Source organism: Episyrphus balteatus, chromosome 3 (assembly GCF_945859705.1).
Source record: "Episyrphus balteatus chromosome 3, idEpiBalt1.1, whole genome shotgun sequence".
Classification (NCBI taxonomy): domain Eukaryota; kingdom Metazoa; phylum Arthropoda; class Insecta; order Diptera; family Syrphidae; genus Episyrphus; species Episyrphus balteatus.
This window is the reverse complement of record NC_079136.1, coordinates 68188160-68213064: the sequence shown is the minus strand read 5'-3', so window position 1 is coordinate 68213064 and position 24905 is coordinate 68188160. Positions and strand designations below refer to the sequence as shown.

The window sequence follows — 24905 nt, the reverse complement described above, 5'->3', positions numbered from 1 at the left end:
TTTGGCCTTAAGTATCTACTGCTAAGTACTTCTGGTTGTATTCAACTCCATTTCTTCTATAGAAAAAATGTCTTTGAATGGATTCAGAAGTACTTAAAAGTACTTTGCTGAGCCCAAAGGAACACGGCCAATACTCTGTAAACAATTGGCATACATTTTATGACATCAAACATTTTGGGCACAGGAGACCTAAAGCACTTTTTTTCCCATAATCTTAAATTTTACTCATCAAATTGCTAACTTTAAGAAACAAAATTTATTTCGCTTTAAAAAGTTTTTTGTTTTTTTTTTTATTTTGCAACAGCAGTCTACTTAAATTTAACTTGAAGTATTTCATACACGATAAAGCCAAAACTAATGAACTAAATCAAGAGACTTAAAGTGTTTTTAAGACTTGCTTGCATATATTATTGTAAAAGTTCTCATATGAAAATGTACATAAATACATTTAATATCTCTTCTGATTCTGATAAACATATACCTATGTCATGTAAGAGAAAAAAAATAAAATTCCCTTGAAACCAAGATATAATGAAATCTTGCATGTGCGGTACCTATACTGTAAGGAAGCTATACTATATACCTACCAAAAATAGCTCGCCTTCCGCTTCTGTCGCCGACTCTGTTTCCCAGCATGCAGCATCTCTCCTCAATATTATATTGAACTAATTTTCCTTTACTTGTTGTCATGGAACACGTTCTATTTCTTATAATATATAATATTTCTTTTCCCAGATTCACAATGCTATACAACAGCCGGGCTTTATACGAGTAAAACGTGGATTACGTCCTGCTATTCCAGCTATACATGGACTACCGTTTGCTTCAATAAATGGCGTCCCTAGTACACAGGGAGTCGAACCAACAGATCCGTATTTCCCATTTCAATGGTATTTAAAGAATACTGGACAGAATGGAGGCAAAGTGCGTCTTGACCTGAATGTTCAAGCAGCATGGGACCAAGGAATAACTGGCAAAAATGTCACAACTGCCATTATGGATGACGGTAAGTTATAAGAAAGAAATGGTGATGACGGAAGGACTGAGACTGGTTTGGAAGTGAAGGCAGCGGTTTTCCTTTCCTGATTAAAAATGTTCATCACGCACAAAAGAAAATGATTGCACGAATAAAGATTTTTTCTTTTTTTTTTTTTTTCTTCTTCCTTGCAGGAGTCGACTATATGCATCCTGATTTGAAGTACAATTATGTAAGTAAAATCCTTTTGTGAAGTTATATATAAATCGACAAATGTTTTAAAAATTTATGTAAATCCGGAAAAAAAAACCGTCTCTTTTGGGACTTGTAAGAAAAGTATTGCGGGTTAATGTAAAGTTCAAGTACTTGGTTATAGGATCTTCCTAAAGGCTCAAGGGTTAAATAAATAAATTCTTATAAGATCAAGTTATTTGAACTTTTTCTTTCGTCGAAGAATTATTTCCATAAGGTTTTAGTAGGGTATTGGAGAGAAAATTATGTTGATACACGTACAACGAAGACCCTCATATCACCAACATAAACGACCGACGTTATCCTTGCTGGTGTGCCTTGAAATTCGATATTGTCTTCTCATACTTACACGAAAAAAACTGTTGAAAAATTGCTTACATGTTTTTTTTTGGGGGGCGGACAAAAAGTTAGTATATTCACACACAAGCTTGGAGTAAATGAATGATAATGCTAAATTGGTGAATAATGTAACGAGTTACGAGCGAACACTGATGGGAAAGAAGAAGAGTCCTTTCACACAGACTTTGGGTACGTTTTTGAGGTAAAAGAATTTTTTGAAAGTCGAGCAGAAAATGTATGAATACGTCTTTATTATATTGTTCATTGCTTATATTTTTTGTATAAGGTAAAAGTCAAGTCATTATTTTTAAGTACCAGCTCAATAGATACTTTTACTCAAACCATTCAAAAGAAGCATTTATTTAAGTGAAGGTTAAGTTGTCGTTAAGAGAAGGAGATAAATTTGTTTTTTTTTTTCTTTTTTTGTGTAAAAGTTTGAATTACTTAATTTTTTTTTGTGTGGAATTTTGTTACTTTTAACCTTTTACACACGTAATATGTTTTACTTTTCATTATGTTCCTTTATTTTTATTTTTTTTAAGTGAAACAGAAGAAGAATTGATTTTTTTTTTGCAATGTCATTTATTTTCATATTGAAGAAACTAATTATGTGTGTTATTGTCAGGAGCAAAAAGGGCGAATGTGATTATTTATAATAATTTCACATATATACAAGCATATAGTAGGTAATTATCGACTTTGGAAAACTTCTTTAATGAATGTAGAAAACCAAGTATGAAAACAAAATATTAATTAGGTCCTTATACCTGCTAAAGGACATAATTATACGATGCCATCATGAAGAATGGTTTTGTGAAACTTGCCCAATTTCCACTATTCATTAATTTCAGTCATTCTTTTTGACTGTTTAACCATTTCTGCATGATTGCGATTTTCAAAAAATGGAGGGAAACTTAAAATATAATAAAAGGCTATAAGGTGAGATGACATGACTTTGAGGTTTTATCAACTCCTCGCAAACAATCATTAACACTTAGAAAAAAATTCTAGGCAGTCGAGGCAAGCAGTCATATATTTTTTAAGTACTTTATTGTTGTTTTCTTTTTTTTTGGTACAGATCTCCAAGTTTTTTTTTTTTTTACTTATGTCTTAGAACTTGTACTTCCCATACGATTTTCTCAAAAACGGCTCTAACGATATCGCATATCGATAACACTGGTGTGTGCAATGATTTAAGCTATTCTAACAAAACTGCATTTTCAGTTTGTCTCAAAAAATTCGGATAGTGGAAATATTTCCTTGCCTTTTTATTTTCGAAAACTGACACTTTGGTTATTTACGTGTATTTGGTTGATGACTTCAACGATTTTATATAAACTTTGCTGATATTTCTTATCACTTTCTATGATTTATGTAGGTATTCAAATGTTCGACAAAAATAAGAAAAAATATATTCTTTTTTTTTTTTTTTGAAAAAAATTAACCAAAACGATAAATTTTCAATAGTTAGCTAATAATCTAGTCAAATAAGGGTTTCACCTCGGAATGAGTGCTAACTATAAATTTTTTTGCCCAGTATCTTTGTTTTGGCATTCTATAACATACCTCTAGAAAAATCTCATGTCCGCAAGTCGCGATTTTCAAGGTAAAAGCGCGAAATGGAGATTTTAAAAAGTAGCAATAATGGAGATTTTCAATATTAGCAATAATGGACAATGGTACTATATACATATGATACATGACTTCAAGGTATTTTTTAATGCTGATGCCAAAAAATCTAAAATCAAGATAATCTTACATCTCTGAAAAAAGTTATACCTGTTTTTCATCTGTCAACAAATATTATTATAACAGTTGCAAACTTACTACCGAAAAGCCCTTAAAAGTTATGGTAGCGGAACCAAATTTTGCATGAAGGTTTTAATATTCATTATCATTAAGAATCAAAACAATGCAATGTTAAAAAACATTCATATCTATCACAAAATGGTATTTTTTGAGGAAAGGGGAAATTTTGGGATATGCGCTAAAAACATCCTGGTAAAATCTTGGAATTAGTGCTAATAGGCTACAGGCTTACAGGTTAAACTAAGTTAGGCGCACACTTAAAAAAAATTAATAAGAAAAGTTTAAATTTTTATATGTATAGGTATAGTATACCAACATAAGCGACATGATTTAAAGGTATTTTTTTATACTTATTCCAACAAAACTCACAAACAAGTCAACCTGATCATCCCTTAAAAGTAATGCAACTTATTCATGTTGATCTAAAACAAATATCTAAAGTGTTGTTTTTCAATTTTTCAAAATCTGCACCTTATCTTCAAACCAGGAAAATTCGGAGTTGCGGACATGAGATTTTTTTAAATTTTTGGCATAAGATGTAGAATATCCAAACAAAGATATTTAGCCTATTAGCACTAATTCCAAGATTTTACCAGGATGTTTTTTAGTGCATATTCCAAAATTTACCCTTTTTTCAAAAAATACCAATTTTTCATAGATATCAATGTTTTTTTCATTGCATTTTTTTTTATTCCTAATAATAATGGATATGAAAACCTTCATGCAAAATTTGGTTCCTCTACCATAACTTTTAAGGGTTTTTTGGTAGTAAGTTTGCAAGTGTTATAATAATATGGGTTGACAGATGAAAAACTGGTATAACTTTTTTCAGAGACGTCAGATTGTCTTGATTTTAGATTTTTTGGCATCCGCATGTCCTCGAAGACATGTATCATATGTGTATATAATACCATTGTCTATAATTGCTAATTTTGAAAATCTCCTTTCCCGCTTTGACCTTGAAAATCGCGACTCGCGGACATTAGATTTTTCTAGACTTTTGAGGTATGTTATAGAATGCCAAAACGAAGATATTGAGCAAAAAAAAATTTCTATTAGCATTCATTCCGAGATCCGAGGTGAAACCCTTATTTGACTGGATTACTTATATGTTTTTTTAAATTAAAACGTTAGAACCGTTTTTAAGAAAAACAATTATTTTCATTTTGGTCACTAGTTAATTTAAGTCTAAAAAATAAAATTTGAATTTCTCCTCTAGGGAATCACCAAAACTCTGAAACTAGTAAGTTTAGAATTAATAGTTTCAATAGATTAGGCTACATTTATCGAGATAGAGACAGACAGACAGAATTGCGGGCCCATTTTTTTAACATTCTCCGTTAAAGATTTTTTTCCGAATAAAACGCAAGTAAAAAAAATTAATTCTTAACACAATACAATCCTGCTAAGATATGAAACGGTGGAAACCCTAGTACGTTTTGTTAATTCCGGCAACCAATGAGGAAAGGTCGACGTTTTGTTAGATCTAGCAAATTTTTAACAAAATTTATTTTCCCCAGTCATAAACTCAACTTTTTTTAATATCAATAAAAAATGTTCCCAAAACTAATTAAATCTAAAACTATAACAGACAAATAGTGCTCTTTTAAGTAAACTACAAAAAAAAAATGCACATATATGCAACTAATGTTTGTACATTAAACTTTTTTAATTAATTAATGATATAAACATAAAACTGTCTCCAAGGCAAAAGTCCTGCTTGAGCTTGACACAAAAACAACCTCAAATGTACAAATAAATATGCGGTCCACATGCGGTTGAAACTAACTTGTTTTATATTATAGTTGATGATGGATTTATGTCAATTCAAAAGTGGAATACTTTGGATTTATATATTCTAGAGAGACAAATATAAAATGTCCTTGAGCTAGAATGCTATACTACTTGTGTACACTGAGGGAAAAAAACGCAACGTAAAATGTAAAATGTTCAACGTTGATTTAATGTTGAAAAAATTAACATGAAACTTCTTCAAAATAAAATTGAAACAACGTAAGAAATTTTTTTCTTTGCATTCAATTCGACTGTATTTTTTTTGTTTTTTTTTTTTTTGTTTGTTACCTCATAACTTTAGACTGAGTGTACCAATTTTGATAATTCTTTTTGTATTGGAAAGCTGGTGGCTGCCATGTGGTCCCATTTCAGTCCCAGTTTTAGCCATGCATGGAAGCCGGTTTTGTTTTTTGATAAAAATGATTATATCACTCTAATTTTCAACAGTGAGATAGCACGTTGGTAAAGCATTCGCCTAGTAACCCAAAAGTTGTAGGTTCGATCCCCAGCGGCTGCCCATTTTTTCTTTTTTTACTTGCTCAATAGGGCAAGTATTGGTTTCGTGTTAAAAAAAAAATTGAGGTTTTAATCAAAACCAACATTACGATGATGGAAAATTCCGAAAAAGTGGGTCTCGCAATTCCGTCCGTGCGTCTGTGCGTCCATCTGTACACATTTCCACAGCCTAAACGCGTGGACCTATTTTCTTCAAATTTGGTGCAGATGATTTTTATAGAATTCTGAAAGTTGGTTTTTTTTTGTTTTTTTATATCTCACTTAGAAAGTGTACCTCCCATACAAATTTTTCAAGTTATACTAAATAACTCGAAAACGGTTCAAACGATTTTGATAAAAAAAATTTGTATTTAATTTTACAAACAAGACCCAACTTTTGATTTAAAAAAAAATATTTTTTGGAAGGTTACTAACGGTACCTGCCATAGAACCGTTTTTTTGGTTTTAAAATATCTCTCACAAGACTTACCTGACTTCAACAAAAATTCTTATACAAAAGCGTTTAGTTAACCGTAATATTAAAATGTTAAAAAAATTTTCAAAAAACACATTTTTGGATTTTTAAAAAAATATCTCAAAATTTTTGTTTGAAAAATCAATATTTTGAAAACAGATTTTTGAAATGTTTCGAAATTTTGTTTTTAAGCGTAAATTAATTATTTATTCAAAATGGCATACCAACTTTTTTTTTTAATGCTAGAAAATTTTTATATATAAAAAATTATTTTAAAAAAACGGCTCTAACGATTTTCAAATTTTTTTTTCTCAAAATTCCTTTTCATACAAGAAATCAAATGCCATACTTCATTTTGTGATCAAAACGGTGTTTTATTATATATTATAAAAACAGATTTTATGTAGGTACTTTCTTACAATATTTGAAATGGTTTAACTAAATTGAATTATAATTATAAAAAGCTTTAAGATAAGATCTACTTTTACCATAAGAGCAAGTACGTGCGACCCCAGTCGTGCATTTTATTTTTTAATAAATTGATGCTTTTTTTTAAAGTTGAAACAACTTTGATTTAAAGATGTTTTATAACGGTAAACCACTTTAAACTAACGATGTTCTACTTTGATTTTAAAATTTTCGTCTTCAACGTAAAATCATTCCGAAAAATAGTTGAATCAACGTGGTTTTCGTTGATTTTAAGTTGTTTTTTCCCGCAGTGTATTCAGATAATATTTTTTGTATAGTAAAACAAGCTAAATAAAACAAAACTACTAGGTCACCACAGAATAAATCCAATTTTACATTCAATTTAAAATTCAAAAATAAACCAAAAAACAATGACTTTTTCAATAGTTTAACTTCCGCTTGTTTGTTGTTACATCTTACCAACATTTTATTTACACAACTACGTAGGTACTCGTTTTATATGCGCACTCGAAAGTCGGAAGTGATACTTTTGTTGAGTTATAAAACTTTTCCCTACACTGTCTAAGACAGATGATGATATCTAACTCTCTCTTCAGATATACTCTTCTTGGTACATGCAAACACTAGAATTTTTACCCTTTGACATTTACACAATTCAAAACTTATTTTGTCATAATGAACCTGTTACTTTTACAAGTGCATACGTAAGTTTATATATATCAGAAAAAAGGAATATAAAGTAGAAGGGTAAATTTTTGCATTTGCTAAAGCTGTGAACTACTTTTGAGTTAGAAAATAAGAGGGAATATAAAGTTGTTTTCAAGTTTTTGAAATTCATAAAGCGTAATGTACTCTATAAGAAAGTACACTTCTTTTTGTATGATTTCTTTTTGAACACTTGTTATGGTGTAAAGGAAAAAATGGTTTTGAGAATTTTGTATCCATAATTTCTTTGAAAAGTTCAATAGTAATGTGGTACACTATTTTTTCTCGTAACATTCATCCTTTGGGGAGGCGATAATCCATCCATCAACTAGCTTCTATTTTTGTTTTTCCATTAATAATCTAGCTGTGTAAGTGGCACTGACATAATAGCTAAATTGATAAATACTTCCCATTTTTTGATAAATTATTCCCTTTTAAAGATTAAGGACTTTTTTGCTTAATCTTTGAATTTTATCACACAAACAAAATTTACTATTTAACTATGGTTTTTTTTTTTTTGTCTTTCGTGATTCAAATTTATTCCAAATGGTTCTATATTTAATTAAAGTCTCTCGTCTCTCTCTCCCGGAATTAATGCACACTGCTTGATAAGAAAATTAACTGCCATTGTGTGATTGAAAATCCAATTAAAAATGTTTACTGGGCTCTTGCCTCAACTCAACTCTCATGCACAGGTGTTCTTCGTTCATCGTATAATATTGAACCCCAAACCACATCAACATCACACACAACTCGCAGCATAGAAAATAGTATCATTTAAAATGAAACTTTATAAATTTCCAAGGAAAAAAAAGGAGAGACAAAAATAATAGCACACATAAAATTTGTGATTCAATTTCACAAAAAAAAATCGATTTCTCATTGAATTCAAATTACAAAAAAAAAAGCTTCAAATTGAAAAGAAAAATTTAAATTTTTTAATTAATACTGATATGTGATGGCCTTTTAAGTCCGAATAGATTGTTACCCTGTCGATTAATTCAAGTATTTCAAAGTATTTAATATGCATGCCATAAAAGAGTTGATATCTATGAAGTCGTAAAACAAATGAAGACTTTTAAAACACATTATAAACTTTATCAGGATATTTGAAAGTTTCAAGAAAGAGCTGCCAACGAGCTCTATTAATCGATTTCAAGGCAGCGCAGCGTATATTATCTCAGAACGGGCTGTATAGCACATTTGGATAGGTATCTTCCTGTGCAGAATGTCAATGTAGCTACTCTGTCAGGTTCTACAAAAACCTAGCCTTAAAACCTTAAAAAGGTTTTGAACAAGGTGACGTGCTGTCATTTGACTTGTTTAACCTCGCCTCGTTTTAGAAATTCAGAACTCTAACTTACACTAGAGGCACAATCTTTCAAATTTGCATCCAACTGCTTATATATTTCGACGATATTGTATAAATCGGTCAAACGAAGGTCAAAAAAGGACACACAACACCAATGTATTAGCTAAAACGTCAGCTTATCTAGCCATAACATCGAGGTATAAAGGACTTTGTATACACGATTAAAATTCTGTCGCAGTTTTTAAGACAACCTTTGGAATTTGGCCTTTTTCAATACACAAAAAATTAGTTTTTATTATTTCGACTTTATAACATATAGTCTTAGAGCCAGGTTTAAGAGTTAAGGTGGTTTTTTTTTAAACACGTCAAAGGGTGATTATCTTAATTTCGTCATATCTCTTTTATTTAACCGTTTTCCTTAACCTTTTTCCTATATATAAAATTGCAATCTTTTTGAAGTTTTTTTCCTATACAGATCGAAAACGGTCTATCAAATCGAATAACCGTTAAAGTAATAAATGAAGGTAAAAAAAAAACTAAAATTTTACTTCAAATTCATTTTCAAAAAAGCTCAAATAAAAGAGATATCACCAAAAAATAAGAAAATCACCCTTTTTTTTCAAAAAAAAACAAACACCCTAACTCTTAAACCAAAGGTTTAATCGAAAAAACTTATTTAACATATTCTGTAGGAAATTAAATTATCTTCAAGATTGTTGTACATTTTTTTCTGCTAGGTCCAATAATACGCGAGTTATGTGAAAAAGTAAAATAAATAAGTTTTCAGAAAAACTGCATTTTCGGGACCGTCTGCCGGGGGTTTGGCCCTACTTAAAATGCCTGCTATGGGTATTTTTGTTATCAGGGAGTCCACAGCTACAGGATGTGACTAATTTCACGTGGTTACCCTAAATAAATTAATTTTCAGAAAAACTGCATTTTCGAGACCGTCTGCCGAGGGTTTGGCCCCACTTAAAATATCTGCCATTGGTATATTTGTTATCAGTTAGTATGTGGCGTTGCACTGTGGGGCAACTTGTATGGGAGACCGGAAAAAACTCAATTAAAACTAAACTACTGAACCAATTTTCATGAAATTTGCAGGAAAGGTAGCTAATAGCAAGACAAATCTACACGAATGACCACCCATTGCCACGCCCACTCAGAAAAAAATTATATTAAAAAATCAGAAATCAAGTTTTTGCAGCTGTAAATGACTTACTTCCAATCGCTTTTTTAGAAAAATCAAATTTTTTTGAGTTTATTTGAACATTTTATTAATAAATACCGTTTAAATTTTACATAAATCAAAAAAAAAAAATCAAAAATTTTTAAAAAATTAAAAATGTCCAAAAACGGTAGGTATGGCATTTTTTTCAAAATTTAACTTTCTTGGAAACTTTTTTTTCCTTGGTTAGTTCTAAAATTTAAACGGCTACCAAGCCTAAACTTTTCCTTCAATTAGCGGAACATTCCATCAAATCATTCCATCCTTTTTTTGGAAACAAGTGGAACTTAAGATAAGAGAATCTTCAAATAACCAGTTTTACTGTATTCCGATTAGTGAAAAAAACATTTGTTTTAATAGGTAAATGTGCAATGCAGGTTTCATTAACACAAACTCCTGATCCCAACAGCGACTAAATTGGGAAAAACTTTAAAATTGTGGGTTTAAAATTTTTTTTTGCAATCTTATCAAAAATTTTGGGCTGTTTAGCAAAACGGACTTCACATTCAGATTCAGCATACCAAAATACATTTAGAAAGATTTGTCTGGCGAAAATAGCTGCATATTTCTTTTTTGCCTTATTTTTTTTTTGGTTTTTTGAATGACTTTTTCAGATTGAAATTGCTATAAAAACCGAATACGGACGTCTTCGGGTGAGATTTTTTTTTTAAACTATTGCTGAGATTCAATACTATCTAGGAAAACCTATCCGCCAACAGAGGCAGACGGAGGCAGTAGTTAAAACCTAATTTGAACCAAAAAAGTCACTAAAATTGAATGTTTTTTTGTCAAAAAAATTGTATTCAATTCTTTTTCGCTAAACTAATGTACCATATTGTTTGTCAATTTATTTTAAGCCTATTTACAAAAAAAAATTGGTTCAAACCTTTAAATTTTAAGGAAAATAGATCATTTTGAAACTACTTGTATTTTTATCAGTTTTCACTGTTTTTCAACTTTGAGCGATAATCTCCAGGACCACAATTTTTTTTTTTGAAAAACAGTTTTCATTTTCTGATTCTTCAACTAATTAACTGTTAGAAACACGTGCAGTATCAAAATAAATCGTACTTCCGAAAGTTGGGTTTTTTCCGCCTTTTCCCCACTGTGCGTTGGTTATCTATAAATTTTAAGTGGTTACCCTCACTAAATCGATTTTCAGAAAAATAGTACTTTTGACAACTGCAACGGCCCCAATAAATGCAGGCAGACTAAGGTATTCGTCATCACCATGACTCAGACTACCTCTGACATTCATATGAATCGGTTACCTCTCACGCAAGAAATCTGATCCCGGCTCTCGGTCTAATAGTTTTTCAAGAAAAATTGAATCAGTTGCTATTAATTTTTTTCTATCAAAAACCAAGTTTAAGTTTTTCAAAATTGCTTTTTGTTCAAATTTAGAAATTACATATAAGGTCGAATATTTTAAGCCTTGTTTATTAACTAAATAATAAAATTTATTTCATTCAATTATCCTTACAAATGTGAAAGTTATTTACCAATTTATAAACGTTATACCCTTAATGTGACGGTACACCCAGCCTTAATACTCGTCTTCTTTTTTTTCAATACAAGAATATTAAACTTTAACCAAAATTTTATTAAAAACCTAAACGCCCCAGCAGCCATTTTATAAAATAAAAAAAATTCTAGTCAATGGTTTGAGGGTAACCGTAACCTGAAAAAAATACCTATAAAATTGTTTTGTTAAAAAAAAAGGATTTGGTAAAAAAAAATGCAATTTTGTACTAATTTTAAGGCACTTTGTGTTTTTTTCGTTTCGTTCTGTATTTTGTTTACAATTTCTTGATCTTGTTTAGTTACGATAACTTGAATAGAAAAAACGATTTTGCTCAAGAAAATAGATATTAGCGCTTTGGTGAGGTAACTTAGCAAAGTTTTGGTTTTGCATTTTCAAAGAGGAGCTTTTAACAAACAATCTTGTAAAAACAAAAAACCCAAAACAGAAACCGTATGTGGCTAATAGAAATGTACTTGCGCTATGCAAAATCGCGAAAAATATTGAAAAATTTGCTAAATTCGGGTGAGAATATTTTAAAAATATCGTAAACTAGTGATTGAGGTATGTCATTGATGTTCATTATTACATCCCAGCGGGGTTGTAAAAAATTATTTTTTGTAATGCATTTGCCTTCCATTACAAGTTAAAAAAAAAAAACATTTTTGTGCAAATAAAAAAAAATTTGCAATGAAAATTAAATTTGTGTTGCAAATAGAAAAATATTTTTGCATTGAAAAAAGATAAGAGAAAAAAATGCAAAATTGTAAGTCCATTAAATGATTTTTTTTTTTAATATTCGTCGAATTTCTTACAATTTTGACTATTTCACCCTATATTAGCTTTAATTTCATCTTTTTTTTGTTTGTTTAAGTTAGCGATTATTGTTTTGTCAATCACACGGTGTAACAAAAATGAGGTTTCAAAATATACTCGGGCGGGGACCTATAAGGTTTTGTAGAGCTAGTCGCACTGATTACGAAAAGGTATTTGAAAATCCCCTAACACACCCAAAATCTGGAGTTACGGGCAAAAAACGGTTTTTTGGACCTTAACTCATTGAAAAAATTCTAGCTTCGTCAATTTTCTCAAAAACTAGAAGACATAAAAAACATATAGTTTTCACTGTTCGATAAGGAATCAATTAAGGTAGTTTTCTGTGTGAGTAATTTTTTTTTACTAAAATTCACAGTCTGGACAAAAATAGTATAAAATGAGTTTAAAAAATTTTTTTCGCCTATTTTTAACTTTGAAATCGATTATTTCAAAAATTACTGGTTATATTATATTGATTTATAAATTAGAATCAAATGTACAATTTTGCCTTTCGGAAATGGAATAATTTATTACCGTAAATGTTGCCGTTGTTTTTTAATAATTTTTTTTTATTTTGATAATTTTTTTTTAGAAAAATGCCCCTCCCACCTAAACTGGGAGAGATAGACCCGCCTCCCAGAGAAAAAAATGTTTGTATTGAGCTCCTCTACAAAAAACCGTTATCAAATCCTGGCGCCCAAGTTATCCTACTACTACGTGCCGAAACAACATTTTTGTTCTATACCTAAAAGTTCGAATTTCTGTATCTGGGTTGAAATCGAAAAATTTTTTTTTCTAAGCCAATTTTGAAGTGATTTTCATAAAAAATACCTCGATTGATTGGGAAATAGATATAGTCTTAGAATATATTTTTTAAATAGCATGTTGTTTTAAACATATACTTTAAATTAATGCCGAATTTGGGCAAATGACGAAAAAATTTTTTGAACTTGACAGCTTATAAATTCTACGTGGTTTAACCGAGTTACATGTTTTATACATTGTTGAAAAGGTATATTTATCTTCTATCAGAAACTTTAAAAGAATCGAAAATGGGTGAAGGTCCAAAAAACCGTTTTTTGCCCGTAACTCCAGATTTTGGGGGTGTTAGGGGATTTTCAAATACCGTTTCGTAATCAGTGCGACTAGCTCTACAAAACCTGATAGGTCTCCGCCCGCGTATATTTTGAGTGTTACACTGTGTTATCATTTAAAATTTTACGGATTGATCCCCTGAACTCTTTGAACGATACTTACATATGTTTTAGTTCCTGAAAACTCAACATTAAAGAAGTTTCAATATTTGAAGGAGTTTGTTGTTGTCTTTCTCAAGACATCCTTTCTTTTGCAAGCTCTGGCACCATTGACGGAGTCTTTTGTTTGGAGACAAGAAGAAAAGCATTTCTTAAATGGTATAATTCGCTCTCATCAATATCCGTAGAATCGACCTTTAAAAAAGTTGGATTTTTTTAGTGAATCTTTAGTACAAGCAACCCAGTCAATATTTCCTGAGAGCAGGATTGTTAAATATAAAACACGGACTGATGCATACAAAATCAACCGTAAAGCTGTAATAGCTTGAAAGCCACACTTTTAAACTTCCAATTATATGTTTTTCAATTTGAAATCCAAACATACAGTTCCTTAAAATTGATATTGCTTTTACAAATTTGATTATTTTTATCTTGATGTCCTTGTTAAACTTTTAATCTTAATAATCCTTTATGATCTTCCTTTCCATTTTCAGAATGCAGAAGCCAGTTACGACTTCAGTAGTAACGACCCATTTCCATATCCTCGATATACCGATGATTGGTTCAACAGGTAAGTCCAATACAATTTTCATCATCTCTTTTATGGCATTCAACAACTACTATTTGTTTGTTCTTCTTCCATATAGTCATGGAACACGATGTGCTGGAGAAGTTGCTGCCGCACGTGATAATGGCATATGCGGTGTAGGAGTTGCTTATGATAGTAAAATTGCGGGTATGACCATGACCACCAACAAAAAAAAATATTCAATTATATCCTTGTGTAACTATATATTCCACTTTTCCCATTTCACAGGGATAAGAATGTTGGATCAACCTTACATGACAGACTTAATTGAGGCCAATTCTATGGGACATGAACCCCACAAAATTCATATATACAGTGCGTCTTGGGGTCCAACGGACGATGGCAAGACTGTTGATGGGCCACGTAATGCCACAATGAGGGCCATTGTCCAGGGTGTTAATGAGGTACTTAAAATAATGAGAATGCGAGATGTGGCAAGAGTGCGCCAAGCCAGCACATGCAAATAATTATTATTATTATTTTTCTTATATATTTAATTGCGTTTCCAAAAGGGACGAAATGGTCTAGGAAATATTTATGTTTGGGCTTCGGGTGATGGTGGCGAAGAGGACGATTGTAATTGCGACGGATATGCTGCTTCAATGTGGACCATTTCTATAAACAGTGCCATAAATGATGGCCAAAATGCTCATTATGATGAAAGCTGTTCTTCCACGTTGGCTAGTACTTTTAGTAATGGTGCAAAGGATCCAAATACTGGAGTTGCAACAACGGATTTGTATGGCAAATGCACAACAACGCATTCGGGTACAAGTGCTGCAGCACCTGAGGCAGCTGGAGTGTTTGCGTTAGCTTTGGAAGCAAAGTAGGTTTTTTGCTATGATATTTTGATTCAGTTACTGAACGTTTAACCTCTTCATTTAGTCCAAGTTTAACGTGGCGTGATATACAGCACTTGACTGTATTGACTTCGAAAAGGAATTCCCTTTTCGATGCAAAGAATCGTTTCCATTGGACAATGAATGGAGTTGGACTGGAGTTTAATCACCTTTTTGGTTTCGGAGTTCTTGATGCTGGAGCAATGGTTACTTTAGCGAAACAATGGAGAACTGTACCGCCACGATATCATTGTGAAGCTGGTGCTGTTTCTGAGCCACAGTAATTCCTTAATTTCTCCCTAATTTTCAAACTTATTAAACTTTAATTTTCCCAAAAGTCAAATAGCAGCTGGAAAATCCTTATTCCTTGAAATAAAAACAGATGCATGCAAAGGTACTGATACCGAAGTTAATTATTTGGAACATGTTCAAGCTGTTATAACAGCTAATGCTTCGAGACGAGGTGATTTGGAATTGTTTTTGACATCGCCCATGGGAACGAGGTGATAGGAATTTTTCATGATATTAATATGATTTGAAAAATTGAACAAAAAATGTGTTAAAATTGTTTTTGTCTTGTTTTTAATTAATTTCAGCAGATCAATGATTTTATCGAGACGAGCTAATGACGATGATCATCGAGATGGATTTACTAAATGGCCATTTATGACAACACATACGTGGGGGGAGTATCCACATGGAACGTGGAAGTTAGAGGTACTAATATAATAGATGTACATATTTAAGGTACTTTGGTTCTTTGAGGAATGGCCTTGTTGCTTTAATGGTTTCTTGTAAGAAAGAAACAATCCTTTCATTGAGCTATTTTTCAATTGATCCCTGCAATGATGTATGAATTGAAGCCGAAGAGTTCATCACTACTTACACAATTGTTAATGATGGTTCTACAAGTCTTAAACTCTGGGCTGCATTCAATAACCTAATTCAAGGGAGCTCGATTTCTAGCAAAGCCGTCTTCAATTTTGTAGGCGTTTCCCGCCTCTTAATTCATGATTCGCATTGCGTCGATATCATTAGCAAATACAAGATATATATTTTTTTTAATACATTTTAAAATATAAGTATTTACTGTGGCGTATGAGTAATATTTTTCAAATTTCGCATTTGCGACGGCAATTCTATTAAATGTTCTGTGCGGTAAGACATTTTCCGCGATAAATAAAATTTTGTTTTTTATACATTTTCATATTTACTGGGGGTTACATCTATGGCAATAAGAGAGAATAGCTTATGTGGACTTAAGGAACTGTTGAAAATTTCATTTTTAATGTTTCTTTTTTTAAAGTTTCTAATTTTAATTGAACTGAAATTTTGTCTGTACATTTAAGCGTGAATCAGAGCCTAATTTCTGTAATTTTGTTTTTTTTTTTTTAATTAGCTGTGTTCCTTTGGCCTTACGTATCTACTGCTAAGTACTTCTGGTTTTATTCAACTCCATTCCTTCTGTAGAAAAAATGTCCTTGAATGGATTCAGAAGTACTGAAAAGTACTTTGCTGAGCCCAAAGGAACACAGCCATTAAAACTTTGTAATTACAGATAAGAGTTGGATTGGTTTTAAATTTTTTTTTTACTTAAGCTACTCTGTCTTATTGCACAGACATAATTAAAAAAATTGATATAGAGTGGCGTGTGATCGGGGTTCGGACTTTACTTCATCGAAGTAGATTTACTTCGATTTGTGGAAAAAAATAAAATCTACTTCCCTACTTCTCTTTTTCAGGAACTAGGTATTATGTACTTCTATTTCTTGATTGAAAAATATTTTTCAAACAATAAACTTAGAGAAATTAGAGAAAGGGATTTAACTTCAATTTTGAATATGATAGAGGCATTGAAAAATGAAGCTCCACTGAAATCTCAAAAGATGAATGGAGGTCAATTATTATTATTCGAATTCAAGATATACATAGGTACACTGAGGGAAAAAATAAATTGAAGTTGAAACGTCTTTGTTTCAAAGATGAACTACTTCGATTTATATGACTTTAAGATACGAAACCATCAAAAATTAACCTTTTTTTCCACGTTGATTTTAAAATGTTCATCTTCAACGCAAAATCATTCCGAATAATAGTTAAATCAATGTGGTTTTCATTGATTTTACGTTGTTTTATGGTGGCTTTTCCCTTAGTGTATATATTATGTATCAAAGTAATTTTGACTGATTTTGAAGAATTTCTGTTCAAAAATTTGTTAGATTATGCTGAACTAACCGTTTTACCTCACAGCACCGTTGGAACCACTAGATGAGAAAGGTTTTTTTGGAAAAGAATATAATACAAAAAGTTAAAAAAAAAATAATTTTGTTGAAAAATAATTTTTTTTAGAAAAAATTTTTGTAAATAAATGTTCTGAAAGTCTAATTTTGAAATCTAATTCCGAAATTTTGGATCTATTTCATTTCTATTTTTTCAAAGTTGCTTCGAAATCTTGAAACTGAAGTCTGAGCCCTGCGTGTGATCGAAATTTTGGATTTTGTATTTGTTTGTCGATTACCAGGCTAAACTTATGGAAAATTATGTAATGCATTTTTTTTCTTGCTCTATACTATACTATAGTACAAGTATTGGTGTTTCCTCAAGAAAAATTTTGAGGTCTTAAAATCAAAAATCAAAATCAACATTACGATAATGGAGAAAATCAAAAATAGGGTTTTCGACATTCCGTATCCGGGCGTCTGTTCGTCTCTTTTATATTTTTAATATCTCCTCTAGAAGTGACATCTCCCATATAACATTTTCGAGTAAATTTAATTTTCTGGAAAACGTTTCAAAATGTAATCTATGTTGGCTCTTCCCGTAAGGCACTTGAAATTGTTAAAATTTAACAGTTTTGTTGGTAAACTAATAGAAAATGTAATTTGAGCAACAAGAACAAAAACTTGTGACTGTGACTCATTTATGCATTTTATTTATTTCAAAAGTAAGGTAAAGCACAAGAAAATTGTTGAGATAAAATGAAAGATCATTAAGGTCCATTTTCTTCACTCGGAGTTGAACATAACTTGAGAATTTTTAATATAAAAATTCTCAAGTTTTGTTCAACTCCGAGTGAAGAAAATGGACCTAAATTAGCTATAAAAAATTAAATACAACTGTTCTTAACTAAGGATGCCTTTGTTTTCCACTGTAAATCGATAACACAGCACACAAAATATGGTTACATATATCTTCCTCACGTTGTCAAAATTTGATCGTCAAATTTGACAAAATTTGAGACCTTGTCAATTTTTTCACTTTTAAATTTTACCGACGAAAAACGCACAAAAAACAGATAAACCAAGCACAAAACTAATTTTTTTTTAACAATATTTGACCATTTTCCGACAAGAAGCACAAAGAAAATTTGTTATTTTTCAATTTATAAGTTTTTCAAATGACATTTTATAAATTAAAACCAAAAGAAACTTCCTGTTTACAAATATAAAAATTAAAGGCCGACCTGACAGCTTAGAGGATATAATATATGGAGTGCTTGTGCTGTTAGTTCCTTGAAGATTTTATAGAGGGCTCTAGTTTCTTTAAGTTTTTCGATGAGTGCATGCCTCCATTTTATTTTCATTTGATGGCTGTCATCAACAAGCGTGTTTATTTACAGCTGCGGAACCGGACTTTCATTGAAAAACGGGGGCAGCGACCCCTATCCATGCATATGGCGTTACAATGTGTTAGGTATAGGAACAAGCACTCCATATATTATATCCTCTAAGCCTGACAGATAGGTCTCCGTTTTTTGACAAACAAATTTTGACAACGTTCGGAAGATATTACCTTATTATGTGTAGGTACTCTGCATCGAAAACTTTAATTGCTCATATAGGTATATATACAATTTTTCGTTTGCTCAGTTTGGACCGTGAAGCTGGCTCGACGCATTGTGCACAGTTTGGGGAGATACTTTAAAAAATATAACCCAGGGGATTAAGTCAAATTGTAAATTTTTTAATTTTTCTTCCAGAAATACATAAATGCATACCTACATACATATATTGATTACAACTCGATATCAAAACTAACAACGCTATTTATTTATTTCAGGCTCGTTTCAATTCACAACAACCCCGTTCCGGATGGATTAAAGAATGGTCCTTAGTTTTGCATGGTACAAAGGAGCCACCCTATAGATCTCTATCACCGGCTTCACCTCACTCAAAATTGGCCATTGTCAAAAAAGCTCATGAAGAAAAGAAAATGCATTAAGATCAAAATAAAAAAATTATAAAAACAAAGTGCAATCAGTGCAATCCAAGGAAGGATGTAGACAGGCTGTGGTTTCATGAATTTGGAACCTAAAAATAATTAATTTATATTAATTTTGATTTTAAGAACAAAAATTATTTTTAAATCTTATTTAATGATTGAAAGAGAAAGAAAATTTTAAAAAATGTTCTGTTTTAACCAAAATATATATAAGTTACATAAAGAAGAATCCTAAGTGAAAAAAAAAACAAAAAAATTAATTTATATAATTAGAGGTTAAACTCAGGAACACTCAGGGTGGTATTTAATATTGTACTTTAATATTGTTTAAAAAAAGAAGTTCGAAAATTCAATTAATGGGTTCCAAAAGTTTTATGAATATTTTTTAACGCATTCGAATTTCGCTTAAATCTTAGTGATGGGTTTTATTTTTTTTTTTTTTTGTTTTATTTTAGTTCACAAACAGAACCACCAAGCTTTTAAGAGCTAACATTTTCTAAATGGTTAATAACATGACTTTATTCAGAGTTAGGTTGTTGGGCGAAAAAAAAAAACTCAAGGCCCACTTTAGATCGAAGGTTTTTGAATTGAATTTTAATTTTTTCGGGACCAATTTAACAGTCAGAAAAAATTATTAAATATTCTACGATCAAATGGAAAGAAAGTCGAAGATATTGGATTATGAAAAAATGCTACTGTTGTTAACTGTAATGGCGTATATTTATCTCATCCCAGACAGTGAGGTCAGAGGTGGAAATTTTTTTTTCGTAACAAAAACAAATCAGAAGCCCCCCTTTTCTTTTTATCTATTGATATAGATGTTTTGTTTTTTTTTTTTTTTATAATTGTGTCCCAAATATTAATAAAATTAAAAAAATGATACAATGCCTGAAAATTTTACTACATGGAAACCTGAATAAGTTTTAATATACAAAGTCGTACTTATGTATTTTATTTATATGACTACAGGAGTCTTTTTTGTATAAATAGGTCTCATTTTGGATTTAGTAAGTCCCAAATAAACCACCTCTACATGGAAATGGTTCGGCTTTGGGGTCTCCTTGGATACCTTGCTATTATATATATATTTTTTTTTTTTTTTTGAGTTGGTTAAAGGCAAAAAAGGTATTCCAGTTCGTATAGTCGTTTTAGCCTAGGTGACAAAGTGAATAAAATGGTAAACAATTCATTTATAGCATTTATTTTGTAACGGGCATTAAATTATTAAATCATTTCTTGTTACATTCTCAAACCCAGAATATTTTTGGGAAGTGTTCAGGCTCATATTCTGTTGCCACTGGAAACATGAGCTGGTTTAACTGAAATCTAGAAACGCTAAAAGCTTATAAGGTTATTTGGTTTGTTAATATCAAACCTGTGCCATTTCTAATAAATTCTTGTTGCAGGTTTACTTTGAAACTAGTGGCTAGTGAGTTCTTAACTTGCTAGTCTTTTGTGGTATCATAAGGGTCTAAGTGTGTCGGGTACTTCGCCTGACAAACACTACAACTTAACCTAACTTACTTTCAAACCTACTTAAGCGACATTTTTGTATGCAAATTCGAGTAATTTCGTAAAAGAGGTGGAGGAATATTTCAAAGGTACCTACAGCTCCCTTATTTTTCTGTTCTCGGTACCAAAGTCAATGTGGTATTTCTTACGCTTCCTGAAATTTGATGTCTTTTTAAGTGATTAAGCTTTTTCGACCGAAAATCTTTAAATTCTTTTCCTCCAAAGTTATCGTTCAAAGTAATATTGTCAATCAATGTCATAAATGCGATGCGATAGATGCGATCGAAGCGTATTTAGTAGTGAAATTTTTAATTTGGTTTGAGTTGTATTTTGAAATGGGGCTTCGTTAAATAACATTAGAATAAAGGCCTTAGAGGTTGAATATGAAAAAAAAAAAAATAAAAATCTAAATGAAATAATCCTCAAAAAGGTCAAAGCAATCATTTAAGATCAGTTAACCAAAGAACAAAAGATTTTTGTTTTTACGTTTCTTGTAAATAAACAATATCTCAGAACAACGCATTTGCTTTCAAAAACAGCTTTTTACTCAGATTACGGTCAAATATAAGTTTTAAGAAAAGTGCACTGAGTTATTCTTCTTGAAAAGAGTTTTCATTGAATAAGTCAAGCTATAAGCTTGTGCAATTGACTAAGATGACAGAGATCTTAAAAGAATTTTTTCAGGGTTACTGGTCCTTACAAGAAATTGACTAAGCCTCCAAGATTATTGTTTTTATGAAAAATATCATCTCTCTGTTCGGACTTTGTAGTAAATTATAGATTGCTTCTCTTCTTGCAAATTAATTCCACGCACACAAGAATATTTGACAGTTGTTAGTCACTAGGCCCTGCTTCTTCATGGGTTTTCGTACCACAAATTTATTTATTTATTTTTATAAAAGTAAATTTCAAACGAAATCACTTTCTTGTAGCTAAAAGCAGAGCTTCGAAAAAAAAAAGACTTTTAGTTTCAGTAATTTTTGTCTCTAAATGAATTAAAATACTATTGTCAGCATTAAACCGTGTTTTTATAATAATATGTACTGTTTAAACCTAAAATACCTTCATAATAACAAGTAATTGACCTCAAACAAAAGAGCTGAGAAGCGAACTTTTTTTTTTAAATTTCACCGGCACACGAAAAAAAAAAGTTGTATGTACCAGGAACCAGACCTATCTTTCTATATGGTTTTGGACCCGCTAATTCCGAATTTCAAGTCCGTTTTGCCCGGTCACTTTCCAGTTTGTAGAAAAATGCAAAAAAGACCCCAAAAAGGCAAAAAACTTCCTTTTTTGAGTTTTTTGCACTTTATTCAAAACTGGAGGATGACAAGGCCAAACGGACTTGAAATTCCGATTCAGCTGGTCCAAAAATATATAGAAAGATAGGTCTGGTTCGTGGTACATAACACTTTTTTTTTGTGTGCCGGTGTTTTTAATACATACTTCCTTTTATTCTTCACTTAAAAAAATGTTTTTTTATAAAAACATGTTTTCTCTGATGTAACATTTTATGTCTTAGGACCTACATCTTTTAGTGAAAGGAACATTTTTAAAAAACAAGAAAATTTTTTGGATAATATAATTTCTTACCCAATCAGCTTATGCAATGGACGATTTTTTGTTTCTTAAAATATATTTTTCCAGAACAAAAACTGACAATTGATGTTGCTTAAAGGGTTTCAAGCCTTATGGTTTGGGAATCTTCAAATTTTCCTCTAGCCATGCTTCCTTTTTCCAATATTAACTTCCTTTTTAAATGATATTCCATTAGATGATCATTTCTTCATATTAGTATAATATTAATTTTGCCACAGCTTGTTGAACATCTTTGAACAGTGTAAATTTAGTTTATTCACTTTATTTCATAGTTGAGCATTTTAAAAATCTTTTTTTTTTTCAAATTTTAAAATTATTCATTGAAAATATAATACACCAAAATTGTAATACATTATTTTTTATTATTTGAATATTCAGGTCTTTTTTTACAGTATAATAAGTATTCACATTATAACTTTACTGGCTTACCACTTAAAAAAATTAAAAAAAAAAAAAAAACAAACAAAATATGTTAATATGGTAAATTTCTCTTTTAATTATGCTGCAATAAAGTCTTCCTTTGAATTTTCAGGAATTGTTTAAGGAAGTTTATTACCTTAACAAACATTTTCCTTACTCACCATGAAATCTCATAGCCAGACATTTTTCAAGTGTATATTTTTTCCTTGGCTTTTAAATATCTTTATGACACATTAGCAAATTTTTAATTCTTAATTTAAAATTAATATCAATAAATATATAAACTTCTTATTTTAAATTGTATTTGTTTTCACAAAAAAACTATTATAAATTCAATTTTTTTGTATTGTTTTTAAAACATAAATGTTAATGTTTTTTTCATAATTTTAATTAAAACAACAAAAAAAATCAAAAAAATTAATGTAAATATAAAATAAATTAATAAATACATAAACATACATATTTCTAGTTGATGAATTTACTTTTATTTACATACCAGCCTATTAGGACAATGTCATATTTATTTTAAGACACTGTCCTGATACAAATGAAATATTTAATATTTTATTTTAAAGTTTCAAGCATTTATGTATGCAAAAAATAAAAATAAATATAAATTTTTAATTTGATGATAAGCTGATATAAATCTGATTAAAAGAAAATAAAAAACTAAACAAGAAAGCGCACAGAAAACTTAACATTCTTGTATATCACTGTTATATACATTTTCTAAAACTACTCTCTTGTTGATTTCAAAATAAATTTACAAAAAATATAAAAATTCATGTATTCATTTGTTTACAAAATCTTTTACAAGAAAAAAAAAAAAAAAACAAAATTTGTATATACAATAGATTGATGGCAGATACATTTTACTGCGCACATAAAAATATAAAAAATTATTATAAATAAAATTAAAGATATCGTACTTTATTGTATGATATCTTAAAAATCATTAACATTAAAAATTAAATAAAAAAAAAGCATACACAGATTTTTACCTGATAATTACAATAGATTGCAACTAAAAATGTTTTAAACACACACACACATTCATGCATTGAAATTGTAAATAAAAAAAAAATCAAATGCATGTTTGTTGATAAATTATGTTAATGAAAAAAAAATACATAAATTAAACTTACAGAAGAAAAAATAAAACAAAAAAAATATCTATGTATAATATGTGTATAAGACTATGAAATATTAAAATAAAATATATACCAAAACTATACACTTAACCATTAAATTAAAAAAAAATAACTCCAAATATAACTATTATATTACAACAATTCCAATTCCTCTTTAATAAATAAAAAAAAATTATACACATATACAAAACAATATAAATATTTAACATACATAAAAAAATATATTATATAAAATGTACCTACATTATTCATTAAAATCTTTAGAAAAATTATTTTAAAATAGTCTTTTAAAGTCTTTTCAGTTAATTTCATAAGATTTCTCTAACTGTATTAAATTAAATAAATTAAAAGTAGACAATTTGCTCACACTCCTGTAGAATTTTTTTTTTTTATTTTTCAATTTATTTAATTCTAAAAAAGAATTTTTAACTTTACAAAAAATGTGGTAGTTTAATTTTTTTCTTTCGGGGGCCAACATTAACAAAAACAAAATATTTTATAAACAAAAAAAAAAACAGATATGGAAAATGTATAAGGAACAGATATATAATTTCTAAGAGAAATTTAAAAATGTAATATAAATAATATTAAAAAAATAAAATGAAATAAATATGAGATATGAGAAATATTAAAAGTAAATAAAAATGAAATCTTTATTTTGTTGATGTTTATGGATGAGATACTTATATATATATATAAAAAAAAAACTTATTATATAAATATAATAATATTAACAAAAATAAAAAAAAAATAAAACTGTATAGTGGATCAAAATAAAAAAAAATATAAAAAAAGTATAAAAGTACCTATATTAAATAAAAAAATAAATAAATTCGTATACAATACTCTTTGATGTTGTAGATACTTGCAGAATATATTTGCGTATAAATGTATTTTCAAAAAAGTGGATTTATTCTTGATGATAGGAAGATCCTTTAAACTATTTAAGGCTATATGGAGAAATGTGGGTTTGAAAACTCAACAAATTGTAACATTCGTTCCTTAAAAATGAGATCAACAACCAACATAAACGGTACAGATCATTTTCATGGAATTTCAAAAGTTGTGAAGTATTTTTTTTTGTATCTACCTACACAGCCTTAGTATTATTGCAATTTCTTCAAAAATGCCTGTAATAATTTTGAATAAACTATTCGCACGTAATATTC

The 24905-nt window shown here is 29.7% G+C and overlaps 1 protein-coding gene across 2 annotated transcripts in view; it reads left to right on the top strand.

The window, feature by feature from the left end:
- Window positions 1-19339, top strand: part of LOC129913087 (neuroendocrine convertase 2) — a 94035-nt gene extending 74696 nt beyond the window's left edge. The window contains exons 3-12 of one of the 2 annotated variants that reach the window (XM_055991539.1): window positions 736-1006; window positions 1171-1208; window positions 13900-13976; window positions 14053-14141; window positions 14223-14398; window positions 14507-14820; window positions 14880-15113; window positions 15172-15336; window positions 15430-15550; window positions 18893-19339. In XM_055991539.1, the coding sequence (XP_055847514.1) occupies window positions 736-1006; window positions 1171-1208; window positions 13900-13976; window positions 14053-14141; window positions 14223-14398; window positions 14507-14820; window positions 14880-15113; window positions 15172-15336; window positions 15430-15550; window positions 18893-19054 (1647 nt within the window). In that variant the 3' untranslated portion in view covers window positions 19055-19339. The remainder of the gene's footprint in view (window positions 1-735; window positions 1007-1170; window positions 1209-13899; window positions 13977-14052; window positions 14142-14222; window positions 14399-14506; window positions 14821-14879; window positions 15114-15171; window positions 15337-15429; window positions 15551-18892) is intronic. The other variant, XM_055991540.1, reaches the window with a different exon arrangement.
- Window positions 19340-24905: the final 5566 nt, after the last annotated feature.